At 44.1% G+C, this 17042-nt stretch overlaps 1 protein-coding gene across 4 annotated transcripts in view; it reads right to left on the minus strand.

Annotated features, from left to right (window-relative positions):
* SRGAP3 (SLIT-ROBO Rho GTPase activating protein 3) overlaps nt 1–16803 on the minus strand; it is a 262281-nt gene extending 245478 nt beyond the window's left edge. For all 4 annotated transcript variants that reach the window (XM_042910102.1, XM_042910078.1, XM_042910093.1 and 1 more), the window contains exon 1: nt 16385–16803. In XM_042910102.1, the coding sequence (XP_042766036.1) occupies nt 16385–16451 (67 nt within the window). In that variant the 5' untranslated portion in view covers nt 16452–16803. The remainder of the gene's footprint in view (nt 1–16384) is intronic.
* Between the last annotated feature and the right edge of the window lie 239 nt (nt 16804–17042).

Raw genomic sequence — 17042 nt, forward strand, 5'->3', positions numbered from 1 at the left:
GATGAGTTTATTACAGTTCAGATGCAAAAATTCAAGTTCATAAAACCTGGGGCACTTTAAAAATGCAGGTTCCCAGGCCCCACCCCAGTCCCCAGAGATTCTAATTCAATAGGTCTGAGATAAGACCCCAGAATCTGAATTTGTTATAAATTCCTCCCTCGTGATCCTGATGCAGGTGGCCCAGGAGTCACATTGGTAAAAACTGTGTAGTAGTCAAAGAAAGCCCTGCCTGAGACTTACTTCCAGCTGCCCATGATGGCAACTCCACCTGCACTCATGGTTTCTTAGTGCTGCCCCACCTTCCTCTCCTTTCCAACCAGCAGCACTTACTAAGTGCTTCATCTGTAGGCATGGGTTCCCTGTCCAGGACTCTGAATGCTGGTGACCCTCTTACTGATTTAGCTAACATTTTCATTTATCAGTAAATGCTCCTGTGTACCAAGCAGTGTGCTGATATGTGTTACTTCAACTAATTCTCTCTCTCTCTCTCTCTCTCTCTCTCTCTCTCTCTCTCTCTCTCTCTCTCTCTCTCTCTCTCTCTCTGTCACACACACACACACACACACACACACACACACACGTGAGATATTATCATCCATTTTCCAAGTCAAAACTGGTGATATATCTTCCCCATTCTTCTCCTCTTTTTTTGGATAAGAAAAGACTTATCCAAGGTCATTCAGCTGATAAGCTATAAGGCAAAATTCAGACCCACGTCTTCGTGGTTCCACCCAAAGCATGATCCCCATCTTTTTCCACAGTCCACATACTTGTCTCACCTTCCCTCTGTGGCTTTAGCATAACTTGCTCAACCAGAATGGATTTCGGCCCTCTTCAGATGAGCCCTGGCTTTAATTTCCCCTTAATAGCACTTATCCCACAATTGTATTTACCATCTTGAGTATAACTACTACTGCCTTCCTTTTCTGGAACCATTCTTGTCTTTTATACCAGGAATTGTATGTTTCTCTTACAAGTACCACTTCCTGACTCCTTCAATATTTTGATGGTTTCTGACTCTTCTCTAAAGGGAAAGATGGTGCTGTCTAGATCCCAAATACCTCAAGAAACAACGGTGATGACATAAGCTTGGCCAATACAGTACAGCTCTGTAGATCAATATCAGAAATCACCTACAGTATTTTCAACTATGTATACCCACTTGCTTCAGGTCCCCCCAGGAGCTCTGTACCACCCTGTCATAACACTCAACATTTTTGCCATTACAGGTTAAAATCTGTCTTCCCCGCAGAATTATAAAGTCTATGAGGACAAGGAACACAGTAGGAACTCAATTAATGTCTGTTAAGCTAAATCAAAGTGAACTGGCCCACCACATTCTCAACATTTCTTTCCCCCTATTCCCAACAGCGCAACAATTCTGTGTTTCTGGCGAAGAGCAGTAGAGCCTCTGCCATTTTTGGCACAGGGTCTTCATGGCAAATTTATGCCAAGTATGAGATCCAGCAAGTCAGAGATATTCAGGGTAGGGCCTAAGCAGGAGGGTCATGCCCAGACTAAAGCCCTGAATTAGCTGAGGGTCAAGAGACAAACAAACTCCAAAGACCATAACCTAGCAAAAGGTCAGGAGCCAGGGTAGAAGGTCAAGGCATTCCCAGTTACCAGGTGTCAGAAGCCAGGGAGAAACTGCTCTGCCTCGGTTTCCTCAAGAGGATATATCTTTGGGAGATCCAAAGCATACTGTCTGGGAGGCCACCGATAAAAATAAAAACACTGTAAAGTAAAAAGTAATGCAATGGCCAACTCCACTTACAAATGCCCTATCCAGACGACAGCTGGAGAGCAGCCATGTTGCTCAGCCAGTTTGCATTCTTTCGTACAAATAAAATCAGAGAAGTGACACCTACTCTTTTGTGTCCCTGAAGGTGGCTCAGGTGTTTCATTGCTAAGGGTCCTCTCATGTCACCTCCCTCTGTGTCTCTCTCATTCCTTTTAAGGCACTCTAAGCTCTAGAAAGTGCCCCTACAGAGCTGTCACCTCCCAGGGTGCTCCCATCTCTGAGTGAGAGCTATACCCGCCTACAGGAATTCAGGCCTTTCTGTCTGACAAAGAGTCAGAAAACTTACTAATCTAAAATACACTGTATTCTGAAATAGCCTCACTGACCATCAGAAATAAGGGGAAAGCAGGTTATCACTGTTGGAAGCAGACCGGCAATCAGGAATTCCTGCAAGTACTACCGATGACCAGGGACACTGGCAGAGAGCAATGAGGAAAGGGGGACCAAAGGAAATGTACCAGCAGGGAAGGGTCACCTGCTGTTGAGGCTAAATTCTTTGCCCTAGACAACACTCTCCTTTTAATATTTCCTGCCAAAGGCAGGAACTGCTGCCCGGGTACCGACAGGGAAGTGAGACTCTAGGGGACCAGGAAGGGGGAAAATTTTAGCTACAAGTGGCTAGGACAGATGTGGGGAGGGAGGAGTGGTTCTTGATGAGTCAACTCAGTTCCCCCCAATTTTATACAAATCCAGTGGGACAGAAACAGCAACACAAGCCAATCCCCACAACAAAATGGTTCCTAACAAACCAATCCCTTGCTCTAAAGGACCATCACAACATGTGGAAGGTTATGCTTATTGATTGATGTTTGTACTTGACAAAGTCTATTTATTTTTAGGCCATACGCTATTTTAAGCTCTAAGCCTGGGATGATTTGCCTATCAGCTTTTTTATAACTTTTTTATAACTTTTCATTAAAGATCTGTGATCCCATATTTTTGAGATACATATATATATACATATATATATATACATATATATGTACATATGTACATATATATACATATGTATATATATATATATATAGCAGATTTGGTAAATAGAGATATGAAGTCTGGAAGATAATAATACACTGAATGTTTATAGTGCTGGCTCAGGAAGTGGCTTCTAAATTCTTTTTTTCTTCTTTTTTATATTTTTCTATATTTAAGAAACTTTTTAAAATAACATGTATTATATCCATAATGAGAAAAAAATGTAATAAAAAAAGTAAGACTCTCACCCAGGGCACCTGGGTGGCTCAGTTGGTTAGGCATCCAACTCTTGGTTTCAGCTCAGGTCAGGATCTCACAGTTTCAGGAGGTCGAGCCTCGTATCAGGCTCGGGATCCTCTCTCTCCCCCACTCCCTGCTGCTCCTCCACTTGTGCTATCTCTATCTCTCTCAAAATAAATAAACAAAAAAACAAACTTAAAACAAAAAAAAAGAAGAAGACTCTATTCCACCATCTCCAAGGTCAAAGACTCATGGTTATCCAGTGGTTAGAAAGGAACTTGAAGCTCTTGTCCTTACCACCCATAGTCCATTCCGTCTACTCTGGATTTCAGCCATGTCAACCTTCTCACCATTTCCCAAGTACCCAGGCCTTTTCATAACCCCCATGCCTTTGCACATGCTGTTCTCTCTTTAAACATGCCTTTTACCACCAGCTGTGCTTCTATCCATCCTTCAAAACCCTACCGTGAAGTCCTTTCTTCTGTAAGAACTTCTCCAGCTCTCCGGGGCAAAGCTGTCAACTTTCACTCTCAGTTTTCAAAGCGTGTATGGTTCCAGCACTGTCCTGATAGTTCTTATACTTACTATAATCAACTAATCTATTCTTGTAACTACCTTTCCCAGAAAACACCAAGACAGGGATGGGGACTACATTTTATCCATTTTTGTATCCCCATTTCAGACACAAACCAGGATCTCAATTAACAGAAAAGACTGGATTCCCTGCAAGACCCCTGCAAGTGGCCACCTGGTCCCTCTACTTCATTCCCTTGAATGAGTTGGGCAGCTCTGCACAGATACAATTGTCTGTTCTTTGGATTCTTCATCTTCCTGAATTACCTTCCAGTAAGGGCTGGGGGAAAGCCTAGATCAGCTTCATTTTGTTCCTCTAAACTACAATCCCCAGCACAATCCTAGGTACCCTGAAGTAGAACATTTATATGTGCTTGTGTGCAAAGTCCATCATTCATTCACTCAACCAATAGTATGATCACCTAGTATATACTAAGGGCCGTTCTGGGTGCTAACAAAACACAAATGGACAAGAGAAGAAGCAAAAGTCTTGTTCTTACACACCTTCAATTCTGGTAAAGAGAAGAAATAAACAAGGGAAATATCATATGGCCATAGTACTCTGCTGAGAACTCAAGTCAGCTAATCCAAGTTACTTCACAGCTATTTAAGGTTGGGTGGTCAGGAAGTGACACGAGAGCTGAAAGCTGAATCCTAAGAAGGAGCCAGCCATGTGACAATCTAGGGAAAGAGGGTTCTAGAAAGAGGGAAAAGCTATGTGCAAAGGCCCAAAGTGGGTTACAAGCTTGGACTGTGGAGAGGTAGGGGGGCCAAGGTGGGCAGAACATGGCTTTGTAGGCCTAGCCAGTGATTTGGATTCGACTCTTATGCAAATGAGATGCTACTGGAGGGTTTGCAATCAGGAGAGTAACCTGGTTAGATTTAAATTGTGTAGGGATTACTGCTAGCTGCTGTACAGAGAACAGGTTACTGGGATAAGAGAAGCAGGGAGACCAGTTAGGTCAGTAGCTTTCAACTGAGGCCTCTTTTGCACGTGCCCCCCCTCCGCCCCCTCCCCCAACCCCTTACCCCACCCCCCTACCCCAGGAACCTTCACAACGTCTGGAGGCATTTTTTGGTGTCACAGCTTGGGGGAGGGAAGGAGGTGCTACAGACTTCTAACAACTAACAGGCCTCAAACAACACATGTTGTGCAGGACAGGTCCCATAACAAAAACTAATCCAATTCCAAATGTCAGTAGTGCAGAGGTGGAGAAACTTTGAGTTAGAAGGATGTTGCCATGGTCCCAGCAAGAGGTGATGGTAGTCTGGGCCAGGATGGTGCAGGTGGAAAAGAAAGGAAATTCACTACAATATCTTGAAATACTGAAGGGTTTTCTTCCATATTTCCTTAAGAGCTTCTGGACCAGATTCAGGCAAGGAGGGCTCTCTGTGTTCATTGCCTCAGGGATAATGCAGAGAAGGAGTCAATTCTTGGCTTTTGACTTTCAAAATAGCTTTGAGGGAATGTGTGATGACAAAGAGCCAGGATACCACCCCCAATAACCTCCTTTCCCCTTCCCAACTCTACACGTGGATAAAGATTTCCAGGAGTCAGTAAAGCAAAGTGTATGTAGATTTTTATGGATCTATAAGAAAATAGCCTGCACCCTGCCTCACCCCAAACAAGCCCAAGGAAAGAGGGTGATGAGGGAACCCCCCACACACATTTGCAGAATCTGGGAACAGACAGAAGCTGGGCCGTTTCCCCAGGCAGAGCTCTAGGGAGGCACTGGAGGGGAATCAAGTGTGGGGCCTGGCAAGACAAGCCTGAGACAAATGTCCAGAGACACTCACAGCCCAGCATGGTATGTGAGAACCAGGATGGCTCCCAGTGCTTGCAAACAGCACAGAAGGTCTAAAGAGAGATACACAAGAAAGAGTCTCGAGATTGGGAACAAAGAAGGATCGATCGGCATAGACAGATCACTGACGACCCAAAGGGAAGGAGGCTATCTCAGTTGCCAAAATAGATTGATGATAACCACAACAGATGTCACTTGGCACTGCCTTAGTCCCCTGGACCTTGGGGCACAACCCTGAAGAAAACAGGAGGAACCCCAAATTGACTTAGATTTATGTCTGCCACCCTCAGCAAAAGAGAGATGAGAAATGGAAATCAAGTTACAGAGAAATAAAGAAAAACCTAGTTCTCACACACCTGAATTTGTGGCTGAGATCTGTTCACTCTGAGGCACATGGGCTACGGGCTTTCGTGCATTCCTCTGCATCATCATCGCCTGGCATTGACCGTACAATCCCACAGGCAGTGCTGAGGTCCATTCAAGGCACCTTGAACACAGCCTGCAGCCGAGTGCATCCCCTTACTGTCACACACAGACACAGGCACACGCCATGCATATTGATCAGGGGCAAGCTGTCGCCAAATTACCATTTAAATCAATGGTTGAGCGCTCTGTAATTGGAGATGTCAAAACCCACATTTTCTAAGTGACCTCAAAACACCACATCAATATCACTTAGCTGAGCTGAATACGCATTTGTTTTACCTCTTCCCCTCTTCAAACTGCCCTCAGAGAAAAGTATAAAAATTAGTGAACTGGACAAAAGGCAAAAAGAGAAAGAATGTGGATAATCCACAAATTGTGAATTTCAAAATGTAATCTCAGGAATATAGTCTTGTGCGATTTTCCATGAGAAACATCTACAAGATGGAATAAGTTTAAGAAAAGTTCATGGCCCCTTCTTGGTGATTCACACTTAACATGTTCAAGGTTCCCAGAAGTCCTGTGGGAGGGACGCTGGGTGGCTGGTTCTGTTAAGCGTCTAACTCTTGACTCCAGCTGAGGTCATGATCTCACAGTTCCAGGTTCGTGAGTTGGAGCCCCTGCTGGACGCTGCATGGAGCCTGCTTGAAATTCTCTCTCTTCCACCTCCCCCCCACAAAAAAAGAAGTCCTGTGGGAAACAAGCCTATTCAACTCAGTTTATGTTAGAACTCCCAAGACCCATTTGACCACATAACTGTTTTTCCCACCTAACGCCTCTTGACATCCAATTTCGTAGAATACATCTCAGGGAACACTACTCCAAACATAAATTGGCCTAATGATTATATGAATTAAGAGAAAAGAGCCAAAATCCCACTCCTGGCCAGCCAAGATATTTTATAAACACCAACAAGCCATCAAGAATGAATCATTTGCAAGTGAAATCAAGCCCAGAACACCACTTGCTGGGTCCTGTGTTAGGCCAGAGGTTCCAAAACTCAGCACCTTGAAGAAGTCGACCTCTGTCCCTTCCTGGCAGTGACAAGGACAGGACCCATCTTCTAAATGAGCCTAACCTCACCTCCTCCTGACCCTCTTATCCTTACTCTTATATCTTTGCCTCATCCCATTCTCCAAGGTACCACTCAGCTCAACCTCCCAGGCAACCACCACCGGTTGGCCTTACACCACCCACCGGAGCAATCCAACTTCATATGTTTCTTGATCACCATCTAGATGCCAGGCATGAGCATACAGCAATGCACCGATCAGAGAGAGCTTTCCTCCTCACGGAAATATGGTCTCGAAGTGTCTCTACACCAGAACCCTTCTCTGAACATTAGTTTCCACATCTGGAGGATGAGGGAAGAAAAGTGGGGGAGTTGGACTCCCCTCCCTAGTGGAGGGGACTAGAAGACCCCTCAAATTTCCAGTCCTATATTTTCCAGTTGATGGAGGCAGATATGGCAGCCTCAGTCAAGTCTACAGAAGTGTCTTCGGTGGGCACTTTGCCAAAGGTGACTCCATGGGATGGGTGTGAAGGATCTGACACAGTTGGTGGCATCCAGGAAGAACCAGGAAAAGTCGGATTAGAAGGGGAGTTGAAGTTTCAGGAACAGTAGGAAGTCAGAGATGAAGACCCATCTCAGAGTGGTCTCCCCAGGAAAGAGACCCCTGGGTTTCAGAGCCACATTGCTATGACACGGCTTTCACCTCACTGTACAACTGGAAGTCAGGAAGGCTCTGCGTAAACCCTAACTCTACCACTGTTCCCTGTGCAATCTGATGCAACTTATTTCATTTATTTCTCTGAATGATAGAGGTTTTAGTCTATAAAATGGGAATAATAATGACTACCTCTGAGAAGTACTGAGATCACAAAATCAGATACTGTGTATATGACTGAGACCCAGAACTAAATAAAAATCAATTACCTCCCATGCCTAATAAAGTTATATAGCCTAAAGCATGGCTTGTAACAGTCACAGAATGAATGAGTGAGTAAATGAATGAATGAGTGATTGAGGTTTCTAGAAAGGAAAGGTTGTCTTTAATAAACTCTGGTGGTAAAAACTCCAAAAATGGCCAATATAGACCTCTAGATCTACAGATTTCCCCAAACTGCAAAAAGCCTGGAATGCAGTATTCCCAACCACACCCTACTATGACTGTAGCAAACACCACCTCATTAAACATTTCTCTTGCTTTGAACACATAAGCCTTCACCAAATCTCCACTAATAAATATCTCCCCTGTCAGGGACAAACAAGGAACTTCAGTAAACTATGGAGAATGTTTCCTTTATCAATAAAACCCCTACTTTTTAAAAATGTTCATTATTTTTGAGAGAGAGAGAAACAGAGCATGAGTAGGGAAGGGGCAGAGAGAGAGGGAGACACAGAAGCAGGCTACAGGCTCCGAGCTGTCAGCACAGAACCAGATGCAGGGCTCGAATTCACGAGCTGTGAGATCATGACCTGAGCCAAAGTCCGATGCTTAACTGACTGAGCCACCCAGGTGTCCCAATCCTCTACTTTCAATGGAACAAAAAGTATAGGTGCTGTCATAGATTGCGTCTCCCCCTCCAAATTTGTATGTTGAAGCCCTAACCCACAATGTGACAATGTGATGGTATCTGGAGGTAGATGAGGCCTTTGGGAGATAATTAGGTTTAGTTGAAGGTCATGAGGGAGAGGCCCTCATGATGGGATCAGAGCCCTTAAAGAAGAGGAAGACAGACAGCCCTCTCTCTCCCTCTCTCTCTCTCCACACTGAGCAAAGGCCATGTGAGCATACGGCGAGAGGACAGCCATCTACAACACTAGGAACTGAATCTGTTGGTACCTTGATCTTGGACTTCCACTCCAGAACTGTAAAAATAAATGTCTGTGGTTTAAGCACCCAGTTCACAGTATTTTATTATGGGAGCCCAAGCAGACTAAGACACATGTCAAGGAAAATAACTAAGTTAGCTAAAAGTTGTTCAGAGTAAAACTTCTCATTAGTAACGTACCGGCCACTCTCTCAGCCTATCTTGTGTCAACCACACTGGCGAAACAAAACGACCATGAGCACAGATCTGAGGGAATCACTAATTTTGCCTAGGAGAGTTGGAAGAAGGTGTCATTTTGGCAGCCACTGAACGACGGTCAGGAGTTGCCCAGACAAAGAAAGGGTGGAGGAAGGGGGACATTTTAAACAGAACAAAGGCACAAATGGCAATAGATGTGAAGGTTCCAGGAAGGGATTCTGAGGATTCAGAGACAAGGGATTGGCCTCATGTGGTTTTAAGAGCACAGGCCTAATATAGAGAAAACAACTAAAGATAAAACAGGAAAACTGGCTGAGGCTCCATCACCAAGACCTTTTATGGACTTCAACTTACAGGCCAGAAGTTGCAAAGCGGTGGGTTGTGAGCTGAAACTGTCCTACTGATGAGTTTGTTCAGGCAGCATAGTGTTTCTTAAAAATTTGAGTTACATTTGGGGCTCCTGGGTGGCTCAGTCAGTTAAGCGCCAACTCTTGATTTTGGCTCAGGTCATGATCTCGCAGTTTGTGAGTTCGAGCACCCCGTGAGGCTCTGCACTGGCGATGCAGAACCTGCTTGGGATTCTTTCTCTCCCACTCTCTCTGCCCCTACACCGCTCACACTCTCTCTTAAAAACAAACATTAAAAAATATTTTTTAAAAATTTGAGTTGCATGTAAAACTCAGGAGATTTTCAGGGCACCTGAGTGGCTCAGTCAGTTAAGCATCCGACTTCAGCACAGATCATAATCTCACAGTTCATGAGTTCAAGCCCCGTGTCAGGCTCTGTGCTGACAGCTCAGAGCTTGGAGCCTGCTTTGGATTCTGTGTCTCCCTCTCTCTCTGCCCCTCCTCCACTGGCACTCTGTCTCTCTGTCTGTCTCTCTCAAAAATAAATAAACATTAAAGAAAAATATTTTTTAAATCAGGAGATTTTCATCATGGCCTAGGATCTGGCAAACGAGTCCCAGATATGACATGAAAAGCATGAGAATAAATAATCTGAATTTCATAAACATAAATATTTTGTGCTTCAAAGGGCACCATCGAAAAAGGGAAAGCATAACTCACAGAATGGAGGAAAATATTTGCAAATCTTATATCTGATAATGGACTTGTATCCAGAATAAAGAACTCTTATAGCTCAAAAAAGGAACCCTCATACACTGTTGGTGGGAATGTAAATTGGTGTAGCCACTGTGGAATACAGTATGTTGGTTCCTCAAAAAATTAAAATAGAAATACCATATGATCCAGCAATTCCACTGCTGGGTATTTACCCAAAGAAAATAAAAACACAAATTTGAAAAGATATATGCACCCTTAGGTGTATTGCAGCATTATTTACAACAGCCAATATGAAAGCAACCTAAGTGTCCATGGATAGATAGATGAATGGATAAAGAAGATGTGATGTGTTTATGTATGTATGTGTGAGTGTGTGTGGATCGAGAGAGAGAGAGAGAGAGAGAGAGACAGAGACAGAGAGAGAGAGGAATATTACTTGGCCATAAAAAAGAATGAGATCTTGCCATTTGTGACAACATGGATGAACCTAGAGGGTATTATGCTAAGTACAGTAAGTCAGACAGAGAAAGACAAATACCACCTGATCTAACTTGTATGTGGAATCTAAAAAACAGAACAAATGAACAAATAAAAACCAGAACAGACCCATAAATACACAAAACAAAATGATGGCTGTCAGAGGGAGAGGGGTAGTGGGATGAGTAAAACTGGTGAAGGAAGTGGGAGATATAGGCCTCCAGTTATGGGATGAGTAAGTCACGGGGATGAAAGGCACAGCATAGGGAATACAGTCAATGATATTATAATAGCATTGTATGGTGACAGATGGTAGCTACACTTGTGAGCACAAAGTAACATATAGAGTTGTATCAGTACTATACACCTGAAACTAATGTAACATTGTGTGTCAAATATCCTTCAATTTAAAAAAGAATTTACAGCTCAAAAATAAAAAAGACATCCCAATTTTTTAATGTTTTTAACATTTTTAAAAACTTAAAAATAAAAATGAGGAGATTTTGTTTTAAAATCCAGATGCCCTTGAAACACTAAAAGAACTGACCAGTCTGGGCTCACATCCTGCCTGGCACTGAGACTGGAGCTGAGCAGAGGCTTACGCCTCTAGGTGAGCCTTAATCAGCCACAGTCCCCACTACTCCTCAATATCTCTCCCAGCCAGCATACTTTCCTCATTGAAGTCTATTGAGAGTAGTGAGGGTTCCTAAAGTTCTCGTCCATTCACTCAATGCCATACTCTCTTTAAGACTAAACTCATTCTCGGGGCATCTGGGTGGCTCAGTGGGTTAAGTGACCGACTTGGGCTCAGGTCATGATCTCCCGGTCTGTGAGTTTGAGCCCATGTCAGGCTCTGTGCTGACAGCTATGCAGAGCCTGCAGCCTGCAGCCTACTTCAGATCTGTGTGTGTGTCTCTCTCTGCCCCTCCCCTGCTCATGCTCTGGCTCTGTCTCTCAAAAATAAGTAAATGTTAAAAAAAATTTTTTTTAAAAGACTAAACTCATTCTCGGGGCAGCTGGGTGGCTCAGTCAGTTAATCATCTGACTTCGGCTCAGGTCATGAGTTCAAGCCCCCATTGGGCTCTGTGTTGACAGCTCAGAGCCTGGAGCAAGCTTGAGATTCTGTGTTTCTGTCCCTCTCTGCCCCTCCCCCCGCTCATGCTTGCTCTCTCTCTCTCTCTCTCTTTCTCAAAAGTAAATAAATACTAAAAAAATAAAAATAAAAAATAAAGACTAAACTCATTCTGGTGCTCAATTGGGAGTTTTTGTGTTCTGAGTTTCTGTTTTTGTTTTTTCCATTTCCTTCACCGATTTTATCACCATATTTCAAGAAAACTCTTAGAAAGCCAAGAATGTATCATATACTCTGCATCTCTCACAACACCCAGCAAAAGACTAAGAAGAAAGTAGATAATCAATGTTTACTGAATGAATGCATAAATGAATGAGTAAATAAACACTTCTCTGTGATCTTCTTCAAAATCTGCCCTTCTTCCCCCAAATTCTAGACTTTTGCTATTAAGAAGATGGCCTAAATGACTATGGATGTATAATTAAAAACCAAAACAAAACACTAAAGTCAATCACTGTTTCTATTTCAATTTTCTATTAGGTTGAAATGGAAATGGGAACTCTAGATAAATGCAGAATAGATCATTATGTCTGACAGCAAGATGAATGAGAGCCCAGGGCACTGAGAACTCTGGCAAATAAGATTACCAAACACTATCGGTGATCTTTGAGGGAACTGTGAAAAACAGGATAAGTGCCAAAATGCTGGAGATGGGCAAATGTTGTTCTGATTTTCAAAAGGGGAAGAAGTTAGAGCTTGCCATTTCCAGACTAGAGAATGTGATGTCACTCTCAAGCAAAGTGCTTGAACAGATTCATAAAGAGACACTTGCAAGCACCTCAGACAGGAAATAGAGTCCATCTGGGGCCAGCACAGGGTCACCAAGAACAACTCATATTAAATTCATTTCATTTTCTTCTCTCTGACAAAGATCCTAATAACATAGTGGATTGGAGAAATATAGCATATAAAATAAATATGGTACAGTGAAGGAGTGGGCAGTGAAAAGGACTAATTCAATCCTTGGGCTATATTAATAGAAGCAATACATGCAGCATAAAGGAGGTGATAGTTGTTTTTCTTTCTCTGATCACATCAAAAGCCTCTCATATAGAACTTAGAAACACTCATTTTTCTTTTTTTTTTTTTTTTACTGTTTATTTTTGAGAGAGAGAGAGAGAGAGACAGAGAGAGAACAAGTGGGGGAGGGGCAGAGAGAGAGAGACACACAGGATCTGAAACAGGCTCCAGGCTCTGGGCTGTCAGCATAGAGTCTGATATGGGGTTCGAACTCAGTAACAGCAAGATCATGACCGAGGCTGAAGTGGGACACTTAACAGACTGAGCCACCCAGGCGCCCCTAGAACTTAGAAACACTCTTAAAGGGGGTACCTGGGTGGCTCAGTCAGTTAAGCGTCTGACTTCAGCTCAGGTCATGATCTCACAGTTCCTGAGTTCAAGCCCCAAGTCGGGCTCTGTGCTGACAGCTCAGAGTCTGGAGCGTGCTTCAGATCTGTGTCTCTCCCTCTCTCTCTCTCTCTCTGCCCCTCCCTGTTCATGCTCTGTCTCTCTCTCTCTCAAAAATAAATAATAAGACATTAAAAAAAATGTTTTAAATAAATAAATAAAGTAAAATAAAAGCATAAAGCTCTCATCTAGACAGTATTCTCAAGGGCACCATAACCACCATCACCCTTTCATCTACTGCCCTCACAGAGGTGGTAGACCGACTATCACAAATCATCTTACTTGGCCAGCTTCACTCATTTATTGTGTCTGTCAAGCACCCAAAGGCACATGGGAGTTTGTAACCAGGATACAGTAAATCCAAAGGAAAGTGAAGATGATTAAGCAGCAGATAAGCATCTTATGTGAGTAAATGAGGATAATCATAGTGGGGCGATGATCAGAGTCTCTAACATCCAATGGGCAGTCATGGGGAAGAAGCATCTGTCTTGTTCTATGAACCCCCAAGGAGAAGATACTATAGAACCAATAGATGAATATAAAAACCACTTACAGCAGCCAGGGCTATCAAAGGTAGAATATGTGGACTTGGGAGGTGATGAGTTCCCCATCACTGGACATGTACAAGCACATGGTATACTACTGCATTGCAAATATATAATCAAAGGGATTCAGGTAACTGATGAGGCAAGAGAAGGCATGGATCTGATATTTCTTTTACAATAGGAAAAAAAAGAGTGTTAAAACATTCTCCTCAGGTCAATAAATTCTTCAAAAAGAGATAAAAGAGAGTAAGTCAACAAAGAACTCAATATCATTTTTAAAAACCAAAAATGCCCCTCACTAAATTCACAGAGGACCAAATCTATCTAGGTAGGCGAAGGGTTTGCACCAAACTGGTCAAATGATACCCAGGGAGAAAGGAAACAGGCTTCAGGCGTTATTTTTGGTGATTGGTCAAACATTCTTCAGAGGCAAGCAACAAAGGCAAGGGATAAAAGTAAGAGGGTAAACAATGGAACGATCAAGAGACAGCCAGTCCCCACCACAAAACCGCCATCTGCCACTGACATCAATCCTTCAAGGGCCAGCCTCGGGCAAACAATGCAATGGGAAAGAAGACCAGCTACCTTCACATTTCTGGCCTTGTGACCTTGGGCACGTCACTCAACCTGACAAGGCCTCAGTTTCCTCATCTCTAAAGCTGAGCTCATTCATACAAACACTTTCCGTACATTGTGTAGGCCAAGAGTAGTGATGTTTGGGAGTGAGCCAGACAGAGAAACTGTAGAGCCCTGTGCGTACATCATCAGGAATTATGATGATGATTAACAAACAGAATTTTGAAAGGAAAAGATTCCAGACGGTTTCAGGCACAGCAACGTCCTGGCCTAAGTCATGTGGGTGTCAATTCTAAAGGAATAAAATTCAACTCCTTTAACCAGAATGTAGAGACCCTTAGGGTCTGGAAGAGACAAGATCATCTGGACAAATTTCCTGCCGGAAATGCATGACCTTGGACTTGCTAAGTAGTTGTTAAAATAAAGGTGAAAGGTAAAAAAGTAAAAGAATCAGCCAGAGCAATAAATGCTTCATTGATCCTCAAGCCAAGTTCATGGGCCCTGTGGCAGTGATCCAAAAACAAGACGAGCGTATTTCCTACCAAGACAATGCTAACAAAAACCTCAAACTGTCCAAAACTCAGCATTCGCTTCTCTAGTACGGCATTTTTCATGAGAACCTCAGTTAAAAAGAACTATAATACTCAGCCAAATTCATCTTACAAAACATAAACTCCCTAAAAAGTGTGTATGCAAAGGCCGAAACTGGGCTTTTGTATTGATGCAGCCGGGTGAGTTCAAATCTCTGACCAGTAAAGGGCCTGTGACTAAATTTTCAGCAAGGCTGAAACATCCTAAGTCAGTTTGCCACACTGAGCTGAAACCTACAGAATGTTTTCAGCTCCCTTTGCCCTGGGGTCTACCCCCAGAGGTGATTAGCATGCCGGGTCTGACCAGGACTAGAAGACACAAGAGGGTTGGCGAGACTGGAAAAAAAACAAAACAAAACAAAAAACAAAAAAAAAACAAAGCCCTCCCCTGTTGGCCGCTCCCCTCCCAAAGGTTCCCAAGTATCGGGAGCGTGTGCAGCAGCTGTGGATGTCAGGCCCCTGCCGCTCCCGGGGAGACTTCCTGGGTCACTGAGTCTGGAGCTGCAGAAGCACCTAAAAGCAGGTGGGGCAGCCTCAGGTCACCTGAGCCCCAAATAATCAACTTGCTCAAACAGTCCACCCACGATCTCAAGAGCAGGCGTCAGTATCCATTGAAGATGTATTTTGTCTTTAGTCTTTCTGTGGGAGACCACAAACACACCCTGTGTCGCAGCAAGGAGATCCAGGACCAGAAAGAAAACAGACACTAAGAGACGCAGGCCCAGGCTTCCCTCAGGGTCTGTCCTCGGAGAAAGGGTGAGTATGGAGCTTTTAGATTTTCCTTGCCAAAACTGAGCCTAGAACTCATGAAGGTGGGAGAACCCCCTCTGGCGTGAACCAGGATTCTGCCTGCATTTGTCTATGCGACTGTGTCCGGTTCCCTATTTCGCCTTGCTAGTGCGGATTTAGGGAGCAGTTTCTGAGAGGAGCGTGCACCCCGTGGCCCCAAAGCTGGAACAGGCAGCCAGAGGTCATCCCACCCTGCTGCCAGGCTTCCTCTAGCGCTACGGAAGCCAGGCAGCTCCTACCAGCCGAAACGGCACACTAAGCTGTTGGCTTTGAATGAAGGCTGATGACCCTACACGCTAGCAGGCAGACGGGCGGTGATTGGGGCTGCACACTGCGAGAGAATACATTTTCTGCACCGAGCTCCCTCTTTATGCCTAAATGCCTGCATTAGTTTGGATCAATATGCCCCATAACAGTTAATCCATGGCAACCCAGGCCAGCCGAGAGACACTGACAAAGAAGTGCAACCCAGGGATGCTGCTTCTGTGTGCACATGCATGTGAATTCCAGCCCAGAGAAAGGGGCAAGGGAAAGCAACAAGAAACCAAAAAGAAGAAAGAAAAATAAAAGCAGATAGTAAAAAAATCATATTAAGGGGCTTTCAGCATGGGAGGGGGGAAGAGGCAGTGACTGTCAAAATGGCCTTAGAGTGACATGTCACGGCCAAGATGATGGAGTATCCACGACACTCCTAAAGCCGGGCGTAGGATCCTCCTCACACACCTGCAATGCAGTGATTGCTGCCCATTCTATAATCCACACTCCCAGAGCCAGGGCTCTCTGCAGTTGAAACCAGTCTGGACTTGTGCGGCTGCCACTGTTCCTACTCACAATAAGATTATTGATGCATAACAACATTTCGTGATGGCAGGGAGGAAAAAGGGTAAAAGAAAGCCAGAGCAAGAGAAAAAAGGAAAGGGGAGGGGAAGCATGACTCCCCAGCCCGCATCTCACCTTTTATTTGGGCTTCATATTCAGCAATGATCTCTTTGTCTTTCTTGAACTTAGTTTGAGATGACATCTTCCAACGTGGCCAAAGGCACTGACAGGCTGTTTGATTTATTTCTCTTTTTCTTCCCCAGTCCTCTCTCAAGCCCTGGTAATCACTCGGCTCTAGTCGATTTCACAGGGTTTAGGGACTAATCTCTTTTACTCGGCTGCAGAGCCAGCGGGGAGAAAAACGCCTCTCGTTCTGGGAGGAAAATTCTCTTTACTTGCCGAAAAAAAGGTCTCTAGTAGCTTGGTCTGGTCAGCTCCTCTTGCAAAAGAAGAACTACCGCCCCTAGGAGCACAGTAACCTGCCCCAGATTTTCAAGATTTTTCTTCCACAAAAATAATAACTGAGAGCAATCACACACACATGCACACAAACACACTCACGCGTGCACTCTCGCACTCAACCGACACACACACAGTCGTGATGCACACGCACACATACACACACACACTCTCACTCACTCACTCACACCCGCTCACCCACCCACCCACACACACACACACATACACACACACATCCACAGAGGCGCGGCGCCTCCTTGCTTGTGCAGTCAGTCTCCGGCTGGCTTTCAAAGGCTCTGCTAAGGAGATGGTCAGGTTGCCAGAGGGCCGGTCA

This window comes from Panthera leo, chromosome A2 (assembly GCF_018350215.1).
Source record: "Panthera leo isolate Ple1 chromosome A2, P.leo_Ple1_pat1.1, whole genome shotgun sequence".
In the NCBI taxonomy this organism is placed as follows: Eukaryota; Metazoa; Chordata; class Mammalia; order Carnivora; family Felidae; genus Panthera; species Panthera leo.